This window comes from Mirounga angustirostris, unplaced genomic scaffold (genome assembly GCF_029215605.1).
Source record: "Mirounga angustirostris isolate CCGP_5_RB_7025 unplaced genomic scaffold, mMirAng1.0.hap1 SCAF_5, whole genome shotgun sequence".
NCBI lineage: Eukaryota > Metazoa > Chordata > Mammalia > Carnivora > Phocidae > Mirounga > Mirounga angustirostris.
Genome location: NW_026991713.1, coordinates 153904567 through 153930460, shown reverse-complemented (window position 1 = coordinate 153930460; position 25894 = coordinate 153904567). Strand labels below are relative to the sequence as shown.

Genomic DNA, 25894 nt, shown 5'->3' with positions numbered 1-25894 from the left:
TTTCTGCGAACTTGGCTTTGATCACATTGTACAAGGGGATTAATGAATGTAAAGTGCTTTAGAAGAGACCTGGCACCTAGTAAAAGCTGCATAAATATTTGCTGTTATGGTTCTTCAACCATTACCATCAAGTTTCCTTTCCTGGCTCCTGAGGCCAAGAACTCTCCACAGCAAAGGCAATTCCAGCAAGGCGTTTGAAGCTGGGGGTGGGGGTGGGGTGCTGCTTCTGCAGGGCTTCAGGGGTGGGCAGGGGAATCAGGCTGGCACCGCACTCCCAGCTCCAGGTGGGTCCCGGGGCCCAGGCTGTCTCTGCTGCAGTAATACCTAATGCTTACTAGAATGCCAAGTATGAGCCAGGCCATGGCTGCCTTGTGAAGTAGGCATTATCATCATGTCCATTTTATAGATGAGAAAATGGAGGCACAAAGAGCTGAGTGTCCAACGGGGGCCGTTGGACTCCAGAGTCCAAGCTGGAGCCTAGAGGTCTGAGCAACTGGATGTCTCCACTTCCTAGAATACCCCTCGGAGTCTGAATCATAGAGTCAGATTCCAGAGTGCCCCATGGACACTCTGACCCGATTCCCCACCCCACCTCTATGGGCACAGAGCACTCTGCATATTTCTGGACTGTATCTTAGTATATGATGACTCATTGTCGTGAGTGTGTTCCTCTCCCCAGACTGTGAGCAACTTGCGGGCACAGACCTCAAAGCCAAATAGACACCCGGGAGACATGGACTTATTGGCTTGATTAACTTTTAGTCTTAGTCAACTAGCACAGGCTGCTATAACCTATGGTAAAAAACAAAAAAACAAACAAACAACAACAACAAAAAACATAGATTGGGAGGCTTAAACAATTGGAATTGATTTCTCACGGTTCTGGAGCGTGGGAAGTCCGAAATCAAGATCCTGAGCAATTTGGTTCCTGGTGAGGACTCTTGCTGGGTCCAAGATGGCCACCTTGCTGTGTCCTCACAAATAGAGAGAAAAGTGGGGGTGCAGGAGCGCTGGTCTCTCTTTCTCTTCTTATAAGGGCACTAATCCTATCATGGGTGCCCCCCGATAACCCCATTTAACCCTACTCCCCTCCCAAATGCCCCCCTTCCAAAGACATTGGGGATTAGGGCTTCCACATATGAATTTGAGGAGGGGGAGACGCACACATTCAATCCATGATGTGGTTGAATTTGGTGTTTAATATATTTGTCTTGTAAATGGGAAAACCAAGGGCAGAAAAAAGATGTTTTCCGGAGGCGCTTAGTGTTTGGGGAATTCTGAGTTCATCCCGATACCACCACTTGCTAGCTGTGGGAATAAGTGACTTAGCCTCTCCGAGACTCAGTTTCCTCAGCTGTAAAATGGGGATGATACTGACACCCTCCGAGGCTGGTCTCAGCAGTTACATACTCACCACCGAATGAATGGCCGCTGTTTGGGCAATAGAAGAAAGGGCCCAGTGCTTTTTTCCTCTGTATCATGTGGCCACAAGCGTGGCCCAGAGAAGGGAAAGCAGAGCTCAGACACGAGAGGCCCAGGACCACCAGCTCTGGAAACCAGAGCCAGGACTCACTGGTGAGGAGGATGGTCTGATGGTGGGACATGTGAACCAGGGAGACAGCAGGAAGGAAAGGCAGTGAGGGTGACAGAGCCCTCCCAGTCGCCACCTTCCAGGACACTGGGAGACTCTTCCTCCTGTCTCCTGGGACATATGGGGCCCAGTAGTGGGAGTGGGGTGGGGGTTGGGATGTGGACCCCAGAGCCTTCCTCACCTCCTCTCCTGGCTGGCTCTCAAGGCTGATATGGGCAGGAGGCAGCAGGGTAGTGCATTTGTAGGCGGCTGGATTGGGGCCAGGGGAGCAGGCAGCCAGATTGAGTGGGAAGGTGACAATTTATGCTTTTAAAAAGAGAGAGAGAGAGAGAAAAAAATGAGCCCTGAACTCCACTGGTGTGTTCTTTTTTCTTCACAAGCTCAGAGCTCCCAAAGACTTTGACTCCCACCCCAGCTGGGAGATCTTGGTGACCTTTAGTGCTGGTAATTGAGGTAAAAAGACCTTACCATTTGGCCTCCTGGTTTCCCGAGCAACAAGCTCCTTTGTGCATGCCTTCCTGTCTCTACCCCTCCCCCCTCCCTGTCACCTCTGGCCTCATCTCTTGCCTTCCCCGCCACCCTCAGATTCCCAGCTTGGCTAAACCATTTGCAAATGTTCTCCAAATGTTCCATTCTCTCATACCTCAGGGCCTTTGCACCTGCTGTGTCCACACAGCACTTGAAACATTTTCTCTGACTCTTACCTTTCAGGTGTCAGATGAGATATCATCCCCTCCAGGAAGCCTCCCAGATCTCCAAATCCTTATATGACATGTTTCGGTGCTCCTATGGCAACTCCCTGAAATTCCCCCATCTGGGAAGGGGACTCTGGGGCCCTGTCTTAATCACCCCACAGGCTCCTTGCAGAGAGGGTTGGGGCGGCCACCAGTTCAACTAGGGAGACAAAGGGGGCAAACAACCAGCTTCCAAAAATAATTTGGGGGCTGCTCCCTCAAGTTTTTGCCTGCATGACACGCATCCACAAATGGCACATTAATGACATTTTATATCTGTGCTTATTTTTCTTAATGTCGGTCTCCATTAGACTGTAAGACCCAAGAGGTCAGAGGCCACCTCTGTGTAGTTGGCCACAGTATCTCCAGCATTTAGCCAACTAACTGCCTGAGCCCAAGTAGTGCTCCGATAGGACTTGTTGAATGAAGAGGAGTGAATGAAGGACCAGGCCATCAAGACTGAGACTAAAGGAAATGGGCTTAAATGCAGCAGGAATCCCTAAATTAGGTCTGGAGCCATATAGCCTGGCTTTAAAAACTACCTCTGCCGCTTAGGAGCTGTGTGATCTTGGACAAGTTACTCAACCTCTCTGTCCTTAGGTTTCTTCCTCTGTAAAGTGGAAGTGATTGTGGTACCTACCTTGTAGAATGTGTGAACGCTAAATGAATTGTTATGTACAAAGAACTTGACACAATGCCTGGCTCAGATGAAAGCTCAGTAGTGTTGATCCTGTTTATTATATTGCCATCATTATCTGACTTGTAAAGCTATAAACCTAGAGAAATCCCTTCACAAGAGAGACACGGATTAGCGAAGGCTATTTCGGGGTTCAGGCTGATGAATGGCCTCTGAGATCCTTCAGTTCTCAGTTTCTCAAATCCCAGAGGCAAAGGGGGTGCGGGATACCAGGCAGGGTGGAGTTCATTATCATCCCAGTGCAAACACGTGGCTTTTTGCCTCCCAGATCCTTCCAATTAAAGGCCTTTGCCTGCCCAGGTGGAAAAGGGAGTAATTAAGCAGTGACCTGTCACAGCCCCATTTTCTGGTATGTTTCACTCCAGACGTGTTTGTTCAGTGGAGAAAATCAAGGAACCAGCAGAGTGGAGGAGGGAGCTTGTTTTCCACAGGGAGACTTGATTTAAAATATCCACCAGGCTTTAGGACCCAGGAGAAGCCTTTGGGCCTTGGGGAGAGGGGAGCGAGGACCCTTGCCCCCTCCTTTCCCCTTCCAGACCCCTTCATTTAATTATTGCTCTCTCTCTCTCTCTACGTAAAATGCAGTGCCACAAAATCCCTACAAAGAGCTCAGCAACACGCAGAAGGGACAAGCCAGGACTGCCGAGCACAGCTGCCTGGGTGGGGGAAGGGCTGGTTCTGGTCAAACAAGAAAGACCAGTGGCTCTGGTCAGTGATGGGAAGCATGGAACCTGTCTGCTTAGCAGAGCTCTCGATTAAAACAACTGACTCTTCCTTTCCCCCAAATAAATGCACAGAGGTACACGCATGTGCACGCGCACACATACACACTTTTGATTTTGCATTTAATTTCAGGGGATTCGCTGGATCCCCGAAGCCCCATCAACCCTGGTTATGAACCCCTGAGCTAATCATTAATAATCATACTATCACAGAGCGGTCCATACATGCCACGCATTCCGCGAATTGATCTGGCCCAATTAGTTGGCCTACCAACCTCCTGAAGTAAGTGCTAAAAGACTATTAACCATTCTCAGCCCTGTTGATTTCCCTTGATGAAACATCCTGCGGACTTTAAGATCAAAGACTATGGTGTCCCAAGGCTGAGTTCAAATCCCTATCTGCCACGGACTCGCAGGATGACCTTGGGCAAGTCACTTGACCTGTCTAAGCCTCGGTTTCCCTGTATGTGTTTGGCACGTCACAAATGCTCCGAGAGTGTTGTCCACTACTTAATTATTCAAGAGCTCAGCCAGCTATTACAGTGGCTGGAAAGGCAAAGATCCCACGTCCTTGCGTGGCCGCAAAAGGGACCCCAAATGTCAGCCAGTTTGACAGCTCAGAAGGGAGGGAATGTGGGCGCCTGGGTGGCTCAGTCGGTTAAGCGACTGCCTTGGGCTCAGGTCATGATCCTGGAGTCCCGGGATCGAGTCCCGCATCGGGCTCCCTGCTCAGTGGGGAGTCGGCTTCTCCCTCTGCCACTCCCCCTGCTTGTGTTCCTGCTCTTGCTATCTCTCTCTGTCAAATAAATAAATAAAATCCTTTTAAAATAAATAAATAGGGCGCCTGGGTGGCTCAGTCGGTTAAGCAACTGCCTTTGGCTCAGGTCATGATCCTGGAGTCCCGGGATCGAGTCCTGCATCGGGCTCCCTGCTCAGCGGGGGGTCTACTTCTCCCTCTGACCCTCCCCCCTCTCATGCTCGCTCTATCTCATTCTCTCTCTCAAATAAATAAATAAAATCTTAAAAAAAAAAATTAAAAAAAAAAAAAAGAAGGGAGGGAATGTGCCATTGCTGGTGGCTGGGACCCCGGGCTCCAGATCCCAGTCCAACAGGTCTCACCACCGCCCACTGCTACGGGGGCGCCACCTAACGTTGTTCAAGGAAGGTTCTCGGCGTGTCTTCCTCCCCCCAGCCAGTCATCTTGAGTCGTTTCCAAAAAGAGTATCTCCTAAGAAGCCTTCAGGGGGGCTGATGCTTGGGAGAACTTTTTTGTCTCAATCATGGGTTTTCCATGTGTGCTTTTTTTTTTCAGAATTAAGAGCACATCCTGAACCCCAGCAGTTCGATGGGCTTACAGATATAAATAGTTCAGTGGGCTATCATTTGTCAATAAACACGTGGAAAAATCCCCGCCCTCACCAGAGAGCTCAGAATTGCAAACTGAAACAAGATACCATTTTTTGCTTATAAAATTTGCAAAGATTGCCATGAAAGTGATAACACTCAGCACTGGCAAGGGCACTGTGAGATGGGCACTCTCAGGCATTACCGTGGGAGTATAAATTGCTTTCAGGAGGCAATTTAGCAAAATTGTATCAAAGCCTTAAAAATCTCTCCTCGGAAAATCACCAGAAATGCTGAAAAAGCTTGATGCACAAGGGCTGTTCATCTCAGCACTGGGTGTAATTGTTTTTAAAAAAGGGAACCAGTCTAATTATCCACAAATAGGGGAATGATTAAATCAACTCAAGGGGGGCCACTCAGTGGAGGATTCGAGAGCTATTTAAAACCATGTTTACAAAAATTTATAATGACGTGGGGGAAATACGTTCTCATTTTTGGAACTCGGAATACTCACAGGTATGTATAGTACAATATAACAATTGAATTTTTACAAATCACTGCATTCAAGCGTGACATGAAGAAAAATACACCAGAGCAGTAACATTTTTCCAAGTGTTCTATAATAAGCGTATATTACTCTTGTCATTTGGTAAATGTTAGGTATGCACGTGTTCTTTGGACCTCAAGCGTAGAATTTTACTAATCATAATGGGCCATGTTTTATGTTCACTCTTGAAAAGACGTCACAAGCTGTAGGAACAATGTCTGCGCACCGCCCACCCTCCTGCCAGTCTGTTTTCTTTCTGCCCACAGGCATGCCGGAGCTGCCGCGGGCTTCCCTGTGCCCACTGTTCTGGATGGAGTTCAAAGGCCACTGCTATAGATTTTTCCCTCTCAATAAGACTTGGGCCGAGGCTGACTTCTACTGCTCTGAGTTCTCCACTGGCAGGAAATCCACCAAACTGACCTCCATCCACAGGTGAGTGGACATCCATCCCCCATGGCCCAACCAAGCACCCCCTTTGGAAAGGGGAGTGAAAAATGGCATTTCTCACTGGTGTTTCTCTTGGGTAATTCTAGCTAGCTTTGATCTAGCCCGAATTCTCTTTGAAATTGGTCCAGCCCAATTTCTCATTGAAACGGTAGAAGGCAAAGCATTTATCCTGGGTGGCAAATAGCAAGCTGCAGGATCCGTCTTTATAAGTGCTGATTTTGTGCAGAGGGCTTGACCCTGTGATAACAACTCACATAACATACATACGAAGACTATAATATGAGGAATAATAACTGACATTTATTTGCTTGGCATTTATATACATCATCATATTGAAGCTCTCTCAAACCATATTAGGTAGGTATCTTCATTGCACAGACACGGAACCTGATCCTCCAGAAAGGTAACTTGCTTAAAGTTAGCTAGCTAGAAAGTGGTGGAGCTGGGATTTGAACCTGAACAGTTGAATTCCATAGCCCACCCACCAAGGCCTCCTTCCACATTCCTCTGTGTCTCCCAAGCCCCAGCCACACGGACCATCTCAAAGTTCTCCAGTCTGATCCAGCCCTTTTGCTCCTCCATACCTTTGCACAATCTGTTCCCTCTGCAGGGAATTCCTATCCCCATCTTCTCCTCCAGATAAATACCTCCTTAACCTTCAGGCTCATCTCTTCACTGAAGTCCCCCTGACTCCATGGCACCCTACTTGCACTCATCGACCACCTCTCCTAGAGCATTTTTTTCATCACCCTATTAGGACTTGTTTTCACCTCAGACATCCTGGACCATGTGTGGGTTCCTTCAAGCCAACTATGCTATGTTCCATTGGTGCCCAAACTACAACTTCACAATCCTGCTTGTGTTTTTCAAGAATCTCAAAGACTTGGGCGCCTGGGTGGCTCAGTTGGTTAAGCGACTGCCTTCGGCTCAGGTCATGATCCTGGAGTCCCTGGATCGAGTCCCGCATCGGGCTCCCTGCTCAGCAGGGAGTCTGCTTCTCCCTCTGGCCCTCCCCCCTCTCATGTGCTCTCTCTCATTCTCTCTCTCTCAAATAAATAAATAAAATCTTTAAAAAAAGAATCTCAAAGACTTGAAGCTGGAAAGACAGTTGGTTCTTTATGCTTTAGAGTCCCCGAATTTTGGTAAGAATGGAGACGGGGTCCTCTATCTTAGTGTGTAAGCGAATCCTCCATGTTTTTATCCAACCAATGTGGAGAGCTCCCACTGTATTCTCAGTGGTGCTGAGGGAATATAGCGTGGCAGTCAGGTCTATCAGGAGAACAGGAACCACTACAAATACTCAAAACAGAGAATTTAATACACACGGGTGATGGAATCTAAGAACTTAAAGAGGCAGTAGTGAGGCAGTCCAGAGATTCACAACGGCAGGAAGCCAATCCCACCCCTAACGGGAGGGCAAACCAGCCTTAGAGGATCTGGAGCCACTGGGGTGAGGCAGCCCCTGCCAGTGACTCCCAAGGCAGAGAGGGAGACAAATACCCTGGCTTCTCTCTCCCTCCCACCCTCATCTGTGCCTCCCACCACGGGCAGGTCAGCTGACAAGAAAACCGGTGAAAAATGGTCTTCAGGGCAAATTCCCTGTGATAGAGAACAGAGCGCAGGATTGGCACTGACAAGGATGGATCAAAGAAGTTCTCAGAAACTGTGAGCCTATAGAGGAAAATGAGATCCATGTGATAAAGAGTATATTTTTAAAATGATTCCAGGGGTTGGGGCGCCTGGGTGGCTCAGTTGGTTAAGCATCTGCCTTCAGCTCAGGTCGTGATCCCAGGGTCCTGGGATCGAGCCCCGCATCGGGCTCCCTGCTCAGCAGGAGCCTGCTTCTCTGTCTCCTCCCTGCTCATGCTCTCTTCTCGCTATCTCTGTCTGTCTCTCAAATAAATAAATAAAATCTTTTAAAAAAATTAAAATAAAATAAAATGATTCCAGGGGCGCCTGGGTGGCTCAGTTGGTTAAGTGTCCGACTCTTGATTTCAGCTCAGGTCATGATCTCAGGGTCGTGAGATCGAGTCCCACGCTCAGTGTGGAGCCTGCTTAAGATTCTATCTCTCCCTCCACCCCCCACCCCAGCACTGGCTCTCTCTCTCTCTCAAAATTCCAAATGAAGATTTCCGTTTAGCCAGCCCAGAGGAAGGGCAGCTCAGCCTGCTCATGGTGCTTGTAACCTCAACCTTGGTTAGCTGGGCATCAGAAAGGATTCCAGGCAAACTGGGGGACTTCCGGCAATCCCTGACCCAATTCCTGTTCTTTTCTGCCTTGACTTACCTTCTTCCTGTCTTCTCAACTCCTACTGCTCCTCCTTGCCTTTCTTACACTAACAGTCTCTCCCTTTCCTCTCCTTTACAGGTAGTTTTCCATGTTGGAATATAATACTTTCCTGAAGACATGTAGGAAAGTTAAACCTGAACAATTCATTCATCTATTATACATGAAGTTCAGTTTGCATAAAGCTAGACACCATTATAAAATCCTTAATTACATCTTGTCTTTGAGACACAGCCCGAGTCTATATTTCTGGTGGTTTTTTTCATGCTTTTTCAATTTTTTTCTTTCATAATTACACACACAATCAGTTTATGTCCGCGGAGCATCTGATTGAAGCTTAAGATCCTCAAATTTTCTGTTTACCTGATAATTTCCATCTTTGTTTCAAGCGACAGTTGAATTGAATTAAGTTCATCTGATCCATGCTCCTGATTACTGGCAGTAGCACCTTGGGCTTCTCTCTCTGTTCCTGTTATTTTTGACCAGATATGGGGGAAATGCAATAAATTATTGAAATAGTTTCCCAAGCAGGTGTTGTTGAGCAAAGATGGCAAAATCGCTAAAAGTGACTGGGCAGCCATCCACCAAAATGTATGTTCAGCAGTCAATGTAGCCAAATTGTGCACGAGAGAGGCATTGGGGGATGCCAGTGCTTACCCAGCTGGGTAGGACCAAGGTCAGCGACCCACTGGGCTGAAGAACACTTTGTCCCCAGAAATTGGATCATTCCCATGTCAGACCACACACTCTTGGAACATCGATATTGAATCGAGCCTGCTGACAGCATGAGAGAGAAGATGTCAAACAGAAATAAGACTTGATATTGGTCTGTGTGGTCCTTGTGGCCCATTTGGGGAGACCAGACCCTGAGAAATAGAGAGCTAAGCCAACCAGCCTACCCCTAAGAGGTCAGAAATGGGTGTTCCAGGCGGTCCAGGAGTGGATAGGGGGTGCTCATGGAAGGCTTCCTGGAAAAACTGGTCCTGGATCAGGACCTTGAAGAATTTAGGAAGCTTAAGGAATGGGAACAGCAGATGTTCCAGATGGAGAAGCCCACAGGAGGAGATGTGATGTGCCTTAAGGGCACTAAAGTCAGATAGTGCTGGACCAGTCCCAGCTCTATCACTTCCTCCGCGCATGATCTGACCAAGGAGACCAAGCATCTGAAGTTCTTCCATAGTTAGCTTGGCCGAGTGCTCAACAGTGGGAGCTGTTAATGGTTTCATTTATTATCACCCTAGGCATCTCAGGGGCTCAGTTCTTACTTAGTGTTCTCATGTCAGCTCATCTTTCCGAGGGCATGCAAGCCCTGCCTCGCTCACCCTCTTTCCCCTCCATTTCCTCCAATAGTATTGGTGTTAGTCTCCTCAGGCTGCTATTGCAACAATACTACAGATGGGGGGGGGGGGGGCTGATAAACCACAGAAATGTATTCCTCCCAGTTCTGGAGGCTGGAAGTCCAAGATCAGGGTGCCAGCCATGGTTGGGTTCTTGGTGAGAGCCCGCTCCCTGGTTCACAAATGGCCCATCTTTGTGCTGTGTCCTCACATGGTGGAAGGGGTGAGAGGGCTCTCCAGCATCTCTTTTATCAGGGCACTCCCACTTAAGGACCTCCCAAATGTCCCACCTCCTAATATGATCACATTGGGCGTTAGGATTTCAACACAGGAACTTTGGGGGGACACAAATATTCAAACCATAGCAGAAGGCATTGGTGTCTTCTGGGGGATTCTCACCTCCTATTTCAAAGAGCTTATAAAATAATTCACCTAACAAAAGAAATCAGTGAGGGGCGCCTGGGTGGCTCAGTCGTTAAGCGTCTGCCTTCAGCTCAGGTCATGATCCCAGGGTCCTGGGATCGAGCCCCGCATCGGGCTCCCTGCTTGGCGGGAAGCCTGCTTCTCCCTCTCCCTCTGCCTGCCCCTCCCCCTGCTTGTGTTCCCTCTCTCGCTGTGTCTCTCTCTGTCAAATAAATAAATAAAATCTTTAAAAAAAAAATCAGTGAAGGATGCTGAAGGCTGTCTGCTGCTAAAAACAACAAAGAAATGGAGATGGATGGATAGATAGAGAGATAGACACACAGAAATTTCCATTCGATCATTAACATGTTCCCTGAGCACTGTGTTTTGTGTATGGTACCAATGAACTCATTGAATCCTCACATCAAAATGGCACTGGGGCAGACCCTTCTAGTAGCTTACTCCACAGCCACGACTAATCCCTTTGCCTGTTGCCTGTGTAAGAAGTTAAGAAAGCTAGATTTCACTTTCCAGCCTCCTTTGCAGCTCCCACTGGCCATAAAACCCAGTTCGGCCAATTGGATGTAAGGGGAAGTTTGTAAGGGGCATCTTGGAAATACTCTCCTCCCTGATCAATGGACACGGGCATGTGGAGAAGGCCCAGTTTCCATCACTGCCTTTCCTTCTTGGCTTGTAGTCATGTGGGGACATGGTCCTTGGAGCTGCGGGAAGACCCCGGAGGAAGGTAATGGTGTACCCAGTGCCTGGACATCGGCGAGCCTGGAAAATGCCATTGGCCAAGCTCAGGAGGGTGGGCAAGGGAGGTGAGAGCCAATGGACGAACAACAGGCACACTCCACTCAAGTAGTTCCCAAACCCTGAGGAACAGATTCCACTGGGCAAGGGATTCCCATTTTTGGCTTCCACATGGCATTAAAAGGTAAACGTTAGTGGGTTGAAGAAGTTATGATGAAGTAATAATTATCAGCCTTGGGCCTAACACCTAACGAATAACTCACTTCATTTTTTATTTATTTATTTATTTTTTATTTATTTGCGAAAGAGAGAATGAGAGACAGAGAGCATGAGAGGGAGGAGGGTCAGAGGGAGAAGCAGACTCCCTGCCGAGCAGGGAGCCCGATGCGGGACTCGATCCAGGGACTCCAGGATCATGACCTGAGCTGAAGGCAGTCGCTTAACCAACTGAGCCACCCAGGCGCCCACGAATAACTCACTTCAAAACAGGACTATGTTGCTGTACCCTTTGTGTTGCTATAAAGCATGTCTGCTCTCGTTGGCTTCGTCTGAATGGCCGCTGTCCAGAGGCTGCCGCCTTGTCCAAAATGCCCACTCTTAAATTTCCTTTGTCTTGAGCCATTGGTAGCAAATCAAAGCAGACACGTTTATTCTTCTTAATTTTGTGTTTGTGGAAGAAATTAGTAGTCCGTTCCAGAAGCACTCAGACTTCTGGCACTCTGAATCATTCTCGACACGGTTCTCCAGGCAGTCATATTCAGGGAGCTGCTTAATAGATATCGTTTGAACTAAATCTTTGCGTCTCTCCCAAATTCATATGTTGAAACCTAACCCCCAGTGTGATGGTATTGGGAGGTGGGGCCTTTGGGAGGTGATTAGTTCAGGAGGGTGAAGCCCTTATGAATGGGATTAGTGCCCTTCTGCAAGAGGCCCCTCCAGAGCTCCCTAGCCCCTTCCCCCTTATGAGGATACAGTGAGAAGTCTGTGACCACAAAGCTGGCCCTCCCCTGACCATGCTGGGCCCCTGATCTTGGACCTCCAGCCTCCAGAACTGTGAGAAACAGATTTCCGTTGTTGGAAAGCCACCCGGTGTATGGTACTTGGTTACAGCAGCCTGAAAAGACTAAGACACTTTCTAAAGGAGAGTGATCTGTTCCCTGGAGGCCTTTGGTTTGCGGAGTGGGCTCTGTAAGTTCAAGACCAGAGCTGAATTTTCCAGGAAAGCAAAAGATTTTGGAGATGGTATGCAAGAAAAAAAATTAGTAGGGTAAGTAAGGACTGGCAGCAAAAGGAGGGCTTTTGAGAAAAAACAAAAATGTCTAGTGGAGATTTTCATTAAGTTGTTTGATGGGCGCAATGTGGTATAAACCTCTTTCTTTTTCTTCGTGATATTGTCAATCGAGTCCACCTTGTTTGCTCGTGCTTTTGAGGCAGATTTATTTATTTATTTATTTATTTATTTATTTATTTATTTATTTATTTATTAAAGATTTTTTATTTATTTATCTGAGAGAGAGAATGGGAGACAGAGAGCATGAGAGGGGGAGGGTCAGAGGGAGAAGCAGACTCCCCTCTGAGCAGGGAGCCGATGCGGGACTCGATCCGGGACTTGGGACTCCAGGATCATGACCTGAGGCGAAGGCAGTCGCTTAACCAACTGAGCCACCCAGGCGCCCCTTGAGGCAGATTTAAATCTTTCGGATGAATAGCAGTGCTGAGATCTGCCTTGAACTGGCATGAATCCAATCCAGAGGTGCCTCTGGCAGGGCAGTCACGTATGGGTGATGTAATTAAAGAAGGAAAAAGCGGGGTTGCATCAGATCCTCAATTTACTGTGGCCCAGGAAGGTTAAGAAGGATCGCTTTCAGTTTGCAACTCTGTCCTATGAAAAGAGGCAAGGAATAACCCACTTACTGCGTTCCTTACGTTTGCAGCTGGGAAGAGAATGTCTTTGTGTATGACCTTGTCAACAGCTGTGTGCCTGGGATCCCAGCCGACGTCTGGACAGGGCTTCATGATCACAGACAGGTAAGGAAGCCGTGACTACCAGGTACTGCTGGAAGCTCCCAACCAAGACGCCGTTTCGATTTAGCCAACCTTGTGCATGGAACCTCTATGCCAGGTCACTGCTGCGTGCCCAGCACACGGAGAGAAATCAGACACCGAGATGCCCCAGTTAGAATACAGTGGTGTGAATGAGCCTATGATGGGAACATAGTATGGTCAGGGGAGGCCTTTGTTTGGGTCTGAGTTCTCGAAAAAGCAGACACAAAAATATGATTAGATGTGCAAGGGATTTCTGAGGGGAAAAAGCTGTGAAGAAAAAAAGAGGAGGGGGCATAAGGAGGCAGGGAAGGTCTCCGGACAGCGAGGTGGGTCTGAGACCTGGGAGGGGCGCGGGGGAAGGAAGACCAGGGAGGAAGAGCCTCTGATTATAGCAGAGTTCTGAGAAGGACTTGGCTAGGCCCGTGGGGAGTCCGCAGGCAAAGGAGGGCCAGGAGAGGAAGCCCACATGGGGCAGGAATGGGCCAGCACTAGCACCCCTGAGTTCTTGCTGAGTCACCGACAGGGCACAGCCTGGAGGAAGCCCGGTCTCACTGTGAATGCTGGGATGAATCCCAAGGGGCAGGGGAGCTGAGGCGGTCAGTCAGCCATGTTCCCTGTAGCCGGTCCTCCTAAAGGAGCTCCAGGCAGTGTCCTTCCATGGCTGCCACAGCCTCCCTAGGTTAGAGACATTTAAGCTACTATCTAATGGATAAATAGTCAGCCAGAGGAAGAAGCATTCCAGGGAGAGGGAACAGCATGGGCAAAAGGCCTAAGGTGTGAGCACTTCTGACCCATTCGAGGGCATTAAAGACCAGTGGGTCGGGGATGCAGAGCGGGGCAGTGGTCAATGGATTCATGGTGAAGGGTTAGGCCAAAACGGAGAGCTGACGCCAGATCTTATACCTGGTGATATCACCGCAGACTCCACCTGGAAGTTTTGTCCCCAGACTTTCCCTGGGTGAGCTGAATACTGTCTCTGTTCTGAGAGGTGTGTGCTACCAGCCCTGCCCCAGGGTACTGTGGGGAACCGGCCCCGGTTCCCCCTCCCGTCCTGTGGCTGACTGGGTGGTAGGTGACTTCGGGCATTTTTTTTTTTTAACCTCTCTGAGCTTCAGTTTCTTCGTAGTGCCTTGTTGGAGAAGGTCAGTGAGCTTAGCCTGGTGCTTGGAGCACGATCACGGCTCGTTTAGGCTGGCTGGGGCTGCTCTCGGAGTGGCAGAGGTAACCGTACTGAGCAGACTCGACAGAGATACATCTTTTAAACCCATAGAATTCAGCTGGCAAGAAACTACATAGAAGTTGTCATTAAAAAAAACAACAGGGCGCCTGGGTGGCTCAGTTGGTTAAGCGACTGCCTTCGGCTCAGGTCGTGATCCAGGAGTCCCGGGATCGAGTCCCGCATCGGGCTCCCTGCTCGGCAGAGAGCCTGCTTCTCCCTCTGACCCTCCCCCCTCTCATGCTCTCTGTCTCTCATTCTCTCTCTCGCAAATAAATAAAATCTTAAAAAAAAAATTAAAAAAAAAAAAAAAAACCCCGACAACATTTCTATTTGTAATAGTAACTTTAAAATGGGACCATGGTGAGGGGGGAGGGTGCGCCTGGGCGGCTCAGTCGGTTAAGCGTCTGGCTCTTGGTTTTGGCTCAGGTCGTGATGTCAGGGTCCTGAGATAGAGCCCCAGGTCAGGCTCCGTGCTCATCGGGGAGTCTGCTTGAGGATTTTTCTCTCTCCCTCCGCCCCTCCCCCCTCTTGTACGCATGGGCTTTCTCTCTCTCTCTCAAATAAATAAATATTAAAATAAAATGGGGGGTGCCTGGGTGGCTCAGTCGTTAAGCGTGTGCCTTCGGCTCAGGTCATGATCCCAGGGTCCTGGGATCGAGCCCCACATCGGGCTCCCTGCTCTGCGGGAAGCCTGCTTCTCCCTCTCCCACTCCCCCTGCTTGTGTTCCCTCTCTCGCTGTGTCTCTGTCAAAAAATAAATAAAATCTTTAAAAAAAAAAATAATAAATAAAATAAATAAATAAAATAAAATGGGATTATAGGGGTGCCTGGCTGGCTCAGTCAGAAGAGCATGCAACTCTTGATCTTGAGGTCGTGAGTTCAAGCCCCTCATTGGGCATAGAGAGAACTTAAATAAGCTTATATATATATATATACACATATGTACATATAAATAAAATAAAATGGGATGATGAACACACTTAATTGGGGTTTAAGGAACTTGTATTACAAGATTTAAGAATAATAATAACAAACAGTGCAGTCAAAGGGCTTGTTTTTTAAACTTTTCTTTTCAGGGCCAGGCACTGTGAGCCCTTTGCGTGCTTTACTTCGTCAGCCCTCACAATAGCTTTCTGGGGGAGATATTAGCCCCGTTGTAAAGGTGCGGAAACAGACCCGAGAGGTTAAGCCCCTTGTCCAGACTGCAGGGAAGAAGAGGGTAGAGCTGGACAGGCAAGCTCGAGAACTCTCTCGTAGAGGCGGCATGCTATTTCCATTATCTGACGCCCCCTCCGTAATCATCAGTGCTTCGGGGGAGACTTTTCTAAGAACTTGAATAAATGCAGAAACGGCTTGTGTTCCAGAACATTGCAAAGATGTAGTTCTCCCCACAGTTAATTTGCACATTTATTTTAACACCAATCACATTCCCAACAGGCGTTTTCTTGTAATTGGACAGAGCGGTCCCACCTCGGGCAAGAAGAATACACACTGTGTTGGACAAAAGGAAAGAAATGAAGGGTGACCCCTGCCCACTGGTAACTTAAAAAAAAAAAAAAGTGGAGTAGTAGGTACGGTCTTGGGTACTGTAGTCACAGACGTGGGTTTGAATCCCAGCAGGAAGGCTCTATGAGCGGTATGAATTTGGCTGGACCAGTCTGAGTCTCGGTTTCCTCATCTCTGAAAGGGAGATGCAGATGCCCACTCGGAGGACAGTGAGGCTAAGGCGCCTGGCGTGGCACCTAGTAAGGCTTCACCAAACAGTTTCGTGGTGCTAATTACAGTGTCTCACATCCACGTGAGGACTTCTGTTCTGCTGCGCATGGAGGTGTTACAGTGTCTTCCCGGAGGTGGGGCTGGTGCTATTGCCAGATCTTTCTCTCTCGGGCTTGCCTCCTCGCACTCCGGATGGGGCTGCCTAGGAAGGGCAGTTTGAATGGACCGACGGCCCCTCCTGTGACTACAGCTACTGGGACGGGAACCAGCCGGGTGATGGTGTCCACGCAGACCCAGAAGAGGAGGACTGCGTGCAGATATGATCCCGGCCCACCAGCGGTGGGTGCCCCTGAGACCAGGGCTCTTGCAAGGGTGCTGGGGAAGTGCCACGGATGGCAGGGAGACTGGCGAATTAGGTGGCTGGGGGCGTCCTTCTCCACAGCGGAAACAGTTTATCTTTTTTTTTTTTTTTAAGATTTTATTTATGTATTTGACAGAGCGAGACACAGCGAGAGAGGGAACACAAGCAGGGGGAGCGGGAGAGGGAGAAGCAGGCTTCCCGTGGAGCAGGGAGCCCGATGCAGGGCTCGATCCCGGGACCCTGGGATCATGACCTGAGCCAAAGGCAGACGCTTAACTGACTGAGCCACCCAGGCGCCCCAGTGGATACAGTTTAAACAGTACGTAGTGCTGCATTGTTGGATGAAAAGGTGTTAGTGACGCAAGCATGGGGCGGGTGGGGGGAGGGACTTGTACAAAGATCGGTCAAAGGACAGTGCTTCCGTGTCCGCTCACCAATGCACCCAAGTACCAGCCCTCACCCCAGGATCCTGAGTATGAGAACGGAGGTGCGCCTGGGGCAGCACCCGGGTGTAAGCAGTGAAAAGAATACACACCTGGGTTCAAGCCCTGGCCCTGCTGCTTTCTAGCTCTGTGTCCTTGCGGGGAATTACTTATTCTGACATTCCGTTTCCTCTTCTGTAAAATGGATTTAGTAATTGTTCCTACCCATAGGGCAGATCTGAGGCTTATAGGAGGTACAGTTGGTCCAGCACACGGGCAAGAGCATGAATGCCCTTGCTGGAAACCCAGCTCCACCCCTGATTAATCACGTGGCCCAAAGTGAATGCCTTAACCTCTTGGTGCCTCGGTGTCTTCATCTGCAAACTGGGCTCATGAGACTTAGCTCACAGGGTTGCTGTGAGGAAGAAAGAAGCTAATGTACATAAAGTGGCCACAATGGCTCGCATGAGGTATTAGCAATCACCGCCATCAGCATTAATGACATTGCCACTCCTCACACCAATCTTGAGAAGTAAAAACTATTAATAGTCTCATTTTGCAGATGAAGAAACGGAGGCTCAGAGAAGTTAAGTGATTTGCTCATGGTCACACAGCAAGTAGTGAAGTGGGCTTCAAACAAAGACCTACCAAAGTCCAGATTCAAGCCCTCAACTGCTACTCCCTCTGTGCTCCTTTTTCTTTTCCTGATTAGAGGAGGGAGGGATGGAACGGGGACTTGCTACCCTGGGGGCCAGGCTGGAGCCTGGTAGCCAGAGCTGGGCCCAGCCTCAGGGTGAAGTTTGTCCCACCCCATGCCCAGTGGCAAGTCAAGACCAGCCTTATGAGAGAGAAAGGCTGGACAGCTGCCTCCTCGAGCATCAGCAAGAAAGGGGTGCCGGTGCAGACACGAGGCCACTGGAGAGGGCTTTTACTCCAGTGGGGAGGTGAGGTGACTTTTACTGTGGTAGGTGGACCCTCACCCAGGTTCTCTGCTTCTTGCCACTGCAGCTCTGAGGTCACGGAAGGATAACACCTGCAACCACAAGTTCCCCTTTGCAAGGTCGTGTCTCTGACCGTTCACTGATCCGGTCTTGCCCCCTCACAATGAGCCCGACTCCAGCACTGTCTTGTAGCCGTACCTAGTGTAGTTCGGACACTCAATAAATGTGGAACACGGGGGGGATAAAGCTCCCAGACAGAGATTTTAAACAAGCAAGTCTTAATGCTAGAGTGGTTTTTTTTTTTTTTTTAAGATTTTATTTATTTATTTGAGAGAGAGAGACTGAGAGAGAGAGCACATGAGAGGGGGGAGGGTTGGGAGGGTCAGAGGGAGAAGCAGACTCCCTGCAGAGCAGGGAGCCTGATGCGGGACTCGATCCAGGGACTCCAGGACCATGACCCGAGCCGAAGGCAGTCGCTTAACCGACTGAGCCACCCAGGCACCGGCTAGAGTGGTTACTTGAGCACAAGTGACAGGAAACACAACTTAAACTGGCTTAATAAATAAATAAAGAGGGGAGGTGGATTTATTGCTCCAGGTAACAAAAATCCAAGGTTTGTTCTAGACTCAGAGTTGAATTTCATTGGTCAGGCTCAGTCACACTCTACTTTGGCATATGTTGGTTGGCTAGACCCTGCTCAGATGCACATCTCTGGGGCAGAAAGGTGTGGGAGTCGATATCACCTAAACCACATGGGCCCGAAGAGGTGGGCGGTTCCCCAAAGAAAAACAAAAATATCAACAGATTTATACATGGCTGGTGGGAATATAAGATGGTGAAGCCATCCTGGAAAACAAGACGGTGCTTCCTCAAAAAGTTAAACAGAATTACCATATGACCCAGCAATTCTAATTCTGGGTATATAACCCATAGTATTGAAGACAGGTATTCAGACGTGAGGGGTCATCGCAGCATTATTCAGAATGGCCCCCAAAGTGGAAACATCTTTGGGGGTACCACCGAGATGACCTCTTCCCATGGGTCAGGGTCCTAACCAGGGCCCTGACCATCGTATAATGCATGCCTTCCTTGGGACCTTCACTGCCTTTGAAGTTCGGTCACTCTGAGTCCTGGGCTTGGTCTGCCCTCCTGCCAACTTCTTTGTCTGCAACCAAAGAGGTTCTCTGGCTTTCACTCCTAGAGCAAGGGCCTGTGACTCGTCCTCGGCTGATAAGTATCTTTCTGTAGAGCATCGAAGCCTTGTAGCAATAGCCATCCAACCTAGTTATGCTTATGCATACTATTTCCTCTGTTCCCGATTGTATTGGTAATGAATGTATCATTACCCGATACATGGCTTCTGCTGGTGCATTCCCTGCCCCTGGGACACCCTCCCAGCTCACTCAGTGAAAGTTTGAACCACCTTGTGCCAGGGACTGAGGGTGCTCCACCCACCACAACTGATTGCCAGCCTAGAGGGAAGCCATCCAGCTCCTTAGCCCTGCCTTGTTGCCTGCTTCTTCAGACCTCTCCCAGTATCCGTGGTTCTAGACTGGATGTTCCCGTAGCAGTCGCTGAGACAGAGTTTGGTGCAGAGATCGCTTAGGGATCAATACCTAAAGGTATTGGAGGAAAAGCGGAGGAAGAAGTGGAGCTGGGTGTGACCTGGCAAATTATCAGCCAACCTGGCAGGGAGATCCAGGAGAAAGAAATATTGCCATCAGGGCGCCTGGGTGGCTCAGTTGGTTAAGCGACTGCCTTCGGCTCAGGTCATGGTCCCAGAGTCCTGGGATCGAGTCCCACATCGGGCTCCCGGCTCAGCGGGGAGCCTGCTTCTCCCTCTGACCCGCTCCCCTCTCATGCTGTTTCTCTCTCTCTCTCTCTCAAATAAATAAATAAAATCTTAAAAAAAAAAAAAAAAGAAATACTGCCATCAAAGTGGACCACATGGGGTGGAAAGGACCAGGCCTTCAGACCCGAACTTGACCCAGTCGGTGGCGACGCAGGCTTCCCCAGAAAGGATGTGACTTCTCCGCAGCTGATGCCGACCCTGAAGGAGCTGACAGCTGAAAGCTCTCTGCCCTCTTCCTCGAAGGCGGATCTAGGTGGTGCATCTCCATGTTACTCAACTGGAATCAAAAAGACATAGGCTGGGGCCACCTGGGAGGCTCAGTCGGTTAAGCAGCCAACTCTTGGTTTCGGCTCAGGTCATGATCTCAGGGTCGTGGGATCGAGCCCCGAGTCAGGCTCTGCACTGAGTGTGGAGCCTGCTTAAGATTTCTCTCTCTCCCCTCCCTCTGCCCCTTCCCACCCCCCCACCAATAATAAATCTTAAAAAAAAAAAAAAGGTTCAAATCCCACCACTTCTGCTTACCATGTGACCTCATGAAAGTGGCTTAACCTCTCTGAGTTTCAGTTTTCTCATTTGTAAAATGGAGATGCATTCCCCTCCAGCTCTGACTGTGATTTATCAGGCAGCTCTGGGGAACAAGGAGCTCTGCATAGGGGACTTTTCCCGAAAACGAAAACTCATTCCCCAAGCATCACAACTGTCTCTATTTTTTCTACTTTGGATGGCAATCTTTTTAAACCACGTATACATTTCCCTGCTTCCCTAAACAGATGATATTCAACAAGATTAGTCTTTTCTCGATGATTCAGGGTCATGTGCGCTTCATCTACTTCAGGTATTTTTGTCGCCTGTCATCATATCTGGGTGTCACTGTGCCAGTCTCTGACAGCCCACAGAATCTCCCATCTTTTCTAGACTGTTGCTGCTGAGATGCTGTGGGCAGGGAAGCCAGGCAACCAAGCCTGAGAATAATCCGTGAAAGAGAGAGGGAGAGAGAGAGTGGGGGAGAGCGGGGGAGATAGATCGATGATGGATGGATGCATGGATGCATGGATGCATAGATGCATAGCTGCATGGAGGCATGGATGGATAGATGATGCATGGATGGATGGATGGATAGATGATGTGTGGATGGATGGATGGGTGATGCGGGGATGGATGGATGGATGATGCATGGATGGATGGATAGATGGATGGATGATGTGTGGATGGATGAATGATGCATGGATGGATGGATGGATGGATGATGCATGGATGGATGGATAGATGGATGCATGCATGCGTGCATGGGTGGATGGATGGATGGATGATTGGATAGATAATGCATGGATAGATGAATAGATGGATGGATGATCCATGCATTCATGCATTCATGGTTGGATATATGCATGCATGCATGCATGGGTAGATGGACAGATGGGTAGATGGATGGATACATGCATGCATGGATGGATGCATGCATGCATGCATGGGTAAATAGACAGATGGGTAGATGGATGGATGCACGGATGGTTGGAGGAAGGAGTGAAAACAATCAAGAGATATATTTAGAGAGACCTGGATGATAGATGGACAGACAGACAGGGAAGCTGGTACTCATGACAATGAATATACATCACCCATACGATCATCACAGATGAAGCATACGATCTCAGCATGTGGACATATCAACGTGTATTTGACAGTCCTTCTATTGTTAGTCTTTTTGGTGCCATCTAATTTTGCATGATTACAGATAACACAGTGATAATCATCTGTATATATATATATATTCAATTATTTTCTTGGGGATATATTCCTGGAAGTGGAATTATCAGTTCAAAGTGTAAGCACATTTTAAAAATAGGATTACTTTTCTATTACAAAAATATGCATGTGGACTGCAAAAGCACATATAAAGTGTCCTGGATGTATCTCCCATAATCCCACCAGCCAGAGTTAACCACTATCGACCTTTCAATAGTGTTTTCTGGGCATGTGTACCGTGAGCACTGTGAGAATGCACCTCAAGGGCCTCCTACTCCCAGGGACAGAATTGACTGAGGGCCCCGGCTTCTGTGGGTGAAATCCATCATTTTGTTTACTCGGAGGCCTTACTTCCCATAGGCTGCTCCCAGGCAATGACTAAGTGAGGCAGCCTTGTTCCTGGGGGGCAGCATTCCCTTGGTGGTGGACTTTGGTTCAGGGACACCCCGATGGCCTTGCTGAACTTGCTTTAGACTACAGGCCAGTCTAGGAGGCCTCCACCTTCTGTCCTTCACTGGAGGGCCAGACTTGCATCACAGACTGACACCTCTCCCAGCTTTCCCTGGTTCTCTCCATATTTTCTTTCACAAAGGCATTTCCTCTAATAAAATCCTTGCACACATAATCCATCCCTGTGCCTGCTTCTCAGAGGACCCAGATTAACACATAAACACCTACACTATAATGAGACACCCCCCAAAAGCCCATACTAATTTATACTCATACCTACAGTATATGAGAGCCCCTCTTCACCTGCGCTTTTGCCAACACATTGGTCCCTGCCTTCAGACTGAGCCCCCAGTGAGCAGGTGGATACTCCTTCTGCTCCCTTGGCAGTCCTCAGAGGCAAGTGCATCACTGAGACTGTTTTGATTGCTAGTGACAGAAAACCCAACCCAAACTGCCTTAAACACAAAAAGACTTTGATTTACTTGTTGAGCTGAACAGTCCAGAGGTATCTAGCTTAAGGCTCAGCTTGATCCAGAGGCTTAAATGATATTGCCAAAGATATTTATCTCCCTGTTCTGCCTCCGTGGTGTTGGCTTGATCCTGAGGCTCCAGTCTCTCCACTTGGGAAAACAAAAATGGCCAGTATAAGTCCACATCTTATATCCTTCAAGAAAAGGAGGGGTTACTCTTTCTCAGAAGCCCCGGCAAACATCTCCTCTCATATCATTGGCTGTACCTGGGTTATTTGGCCAATTCAACCCATCATCATGGCCAGGAGGATAAAACATTGATTGCTTAAGTCAATCAGGGTCCATGCAATCAAGAGCTGAAGACACATGGCTTTCCAAAAGGAATTGGAGGTGTGTTTTGTAAAAAAAAAAAAAAAAGAGAGAGAGAGAGAGCTAATGGAAGCCATATTGAAAACACAACAGGGCGCCTGGGTGGCTCAGTTGTTAAGCATCTGCCTTCGGCTCAGGTCATGGTCCCAGGGTCCTGGGATCGAGTCCCACATTGGGCTCCCTGCTCAGCAGGAAGCCTGCTTCTCCTTCTCCCACCCGCCCCCGCTTGTGTTCCCTCTCTCACTGTGTCTCTCTCTGACAAATAATTAAATAAAATCTTAAAAAAAGAAAACAAGAAAACAAAATATGTCTAGTACAAGAAGGCAGCGAGGAACCAGCTCTAAATTTCAAACTGGGAAGAAGGAGGTTGAAAACACAAAAAGCTAACTGCAGCCTCAGGGCAGTCTTCCAGAGAAGGGCAAGACCACATCTCACTCCCGTGAAGAGTCTTTGGAGGGAGTATTTTTTTTCCCATGTTCTCAGCTCCTAAGAAGTAGGATATTCTCTGTAGAGCTGCAAAAGAGAATCAGGAGCTATATCAGCTGTCAAAATAAACACATGGGGCATAGTTAAGTGGTTTGCCCAATTCGAAGGATAATAATAATATTAAAAAAAGGGGAAAAAAAGAGGAATCAGACCTCCATTATTTTGAAGCGAATTTCGGATCCAACAGCCCGGCATCCGTCTTTTTAAGGAGGCTCTCACCAGCTGGGGAATTCTTCTGAGGAAGCCAGTCCTCACAAATATGCCATGTTAGAAGAATCCAGGGCTTTCTTTTCCATCCAGGTTTGGCTGCACAGCAGTCCTCCTAACATCTACCGACTGTCAGGGACCTTAGCCATGGAAGCCAATGCAGTCCTCGCCACAGTCCCACACCGGGGGCCCTGCTGAGCCTCCAGGTGAGGATCGTGGGCTTGGAGTCAAATTCATGGCTCACACCCCAGCTGCAGCGCTTGCAAGGTGTAACCTGGGCAAGCTGCTTCACCTTACCAGGCTCCCATTTGGAAATGCAAATGGGAATGCCAGTATTCCTCTGAGGCTGTGAGGACGGGGTGAGATGCTCCCCGAGAAGAACTTAGGCAGTGGCTGGCACATAGTAGACCTCAGTAAACAGTCGCCATCATTATGGTGATTGGGATCCCTGCTTCGTCAGCTAGGACGAGGACAGGACACCGCCCATTTGGTATTCAACCTGGGTGACCTTGCACCTCTTGCAAGTACTTGAGAATGTCTTTGTTGCCACAGATCCTTCCTTCTGTGACACTTTGTGATCCCTAGGGGATGTTCATTATGTAGCTACTTCTAAAATATGATGAATTCAGGGCGCCTGGGTGGCTCAGTCGTTAAGCGTCTGCCTTCGGCTCGGGTCGTAATCCCGGGGTCCTGGGATCGAGCCCCACATCGGGCTCCCTGCTCTGCGGGAGCCTCCCTCTCCCTCTCCCACTCTCCCTGCTTGTGTTCCTTCTCTCACTTCGTCTCTCTCTGTCAAATAAATAAATCTTTAACAAATAAAAATAAAAATAAAATATGATGAATTCAGCCCATTCTCTCTCATAACCCCTAAGGCTAGGGGTTGGCCAAGGACCCAGGACCAACTGCAGCGATTAAGACAAAACACTGATATGTTTAACATATTTATTGCCAAATGCCTTCAAGAAGGTATTACCAATTTCCACCCTAATCTATGCAAAGATGACAAAAATAATAAGATTTCATTGCCGGTACTGATTTTAAACAGTAATTCTTTGATTTCCACTGAGGGTGGGCATTTGTTTATAGTGGTTGTGGCCATCTTGAATTGGGAGGAGAGGTGCCAGTTTTTCCAGTCCTCCTCAGCTGGAAATGCTCCCCTCCCGCCACCCAGGGACTATTTAATTAACACCTACCCCCCATGGAGCCAAATAACAACCAGGCATCCAGTGAGCTTCCCCTCAGCAGGAGCCTTGGCTTCTCCCCACGCCCACTGGAGTCACTGCTGTTTGTCTTACAATAGAAAGTCTCCAGCAGTAACTTGGCCTGTCAGAGCCAAGTCTTCTAGGGAGCACTGGTTCCTGTTAATGATACCACAGGAATGAGTGCCCAGCTGTGCCGCGAGCATGGATGCAGGGGGGAGATGGGGAGAAGCCGAGCAGGAGCCCTCAGATGCTCCACGCGCCCTGCTCTCCTCCACGTGGGCCCTGGTAACTCATTGCCAAGCCCTGCTGTGCATTTGCCACGATTGGTGTCATTAATTCATTACTTTTCTTTTTTTTTTTTTTTAAGATTTCATTTATTTATTTATTTGAGAGAGAGAGAGAGAGCAGGAGAGTGGGGAGGGTCTGAGGGAGAAGCAGACTCCCTGCCGAGCAGGGAGCCCGATGCGGGACTCGATCCCGGGACTCCAGGATCATGACCTGAGCCGAAGGCAGTCGCTTAACCAACTGAGCCACCCAGGTGCCCCAATTCATTACTTTTCATCCATGCAGGGCAGCCCATCGCCAGCCCCAGCAGTTGGCCCCTTCAAGGAGGGTATTGTGCACAAAGGGCCTCTTCGTAATAGTAGAAGGGTGGGAGACAATCGTAGGCATCAGAATTTCTCTTAGGGACAGACCTGACTTTAATTAGGAAAACGTCTTGATAAAGCACTTGGTGGAGAGGAGAGGAGCCCAGGGAACAACAGAGATAGCCAAACTATTCCACATTCAATAGGAAATACATTGTGAACATGTGTCAAAGATGTATTTAATTCATTAATGAAGGAACCAGCTAGATGGCAAAACTGGTTCAGAGGATAGAAGAAACTAATACATCCACACTGCCACCGCATATACACCCATATACGGTTCGTAAGAAAAAAGAATGCCGGGTGTCTGGCTAGCTCAGTTGGTGGAGTGTGCAGACTCTTGATCCTGGGGTTGTGAGTTTGAGCCCCGTGTTGGGTGTAGAGATTACTTAAAAAAATAAAATCTTGGGGGCACCTGGGTGGCTCAGTCGGTTGAGCATCTGCCTCAGCTCAGCTCAGCTCATGATCTCAGGGTCCTGGGATCGAGCCCCACATGGGGCTCCCTGCTCAGCAGGGAGTCCGCTTCTCCAAGAACTCTCCTTCTGACCCTTCCCTCTGCTTGTGCTCTCTCTCTCTCAAATAAATAAAAAGAAAGAAAGAAAAATAAAAATCTTTAAAAAAAGAATGTTGGAATAAATTTCCAAGTTAAATATGAAACTAGTTAATGACCTACAGGACAATAAAATCTTTAGGCCAAGAATTAGCAGACTATGACCTGGTGATCAAACCCACCACCTATTTTTGTATATATTTTTTTACATTTTTGCACAGCTGGAAAAGAAAGAACAATATTCCATAACATGAAAATGACATACAATTCAAATTTCAATGTCTGTAAATAAAGTTTTATTGGAACACAGCCATGCTCATTCACAGCAGTCCATGGTGGCTTTCATA

The 25894-nt window shown here is 48.4% G+C and overlaps 1 protein-coding gene across 10 annotated transcripts in view; it reads left to right on the top strand.

Annotated features, from left to right (window-relative positions):
- SYT17 (synaptotagmin 17) overlaps window positions 1–25894 on the top strand; it is a 190953-nt gene that overhangs the window by 88860 nt on the left and 76199 nt on the right. For 2 of the 10 annotated variants that reach the window (XM_064592596.1, XM_064592595.1), the window contains exons 8-10: window positions 5902–6067; window positions 12798–12891; window positions 19491–20426. In XM_064592596.1, the coding sequence (XP_064448666.1) occupies window positions 5902–6067; window positions 12798–12891; window positions 19491–19595 (365 nt within the window). In that variant the 3' untranslated portion in view covers window positions 19596–20426. Of the gene's footprint in view, window positions 1–5901; window positions 6068–12797; window positions 12892–14179; window positions 14423–15565; window positions 16339–19490; window positions 20442–25894 lie in introns of those variants that run through there. The other 8 variants (XR_010411863.1, XM_064592591.1, XM_064592588.1 and 5 more) reach the window with 7 other exon arrangements.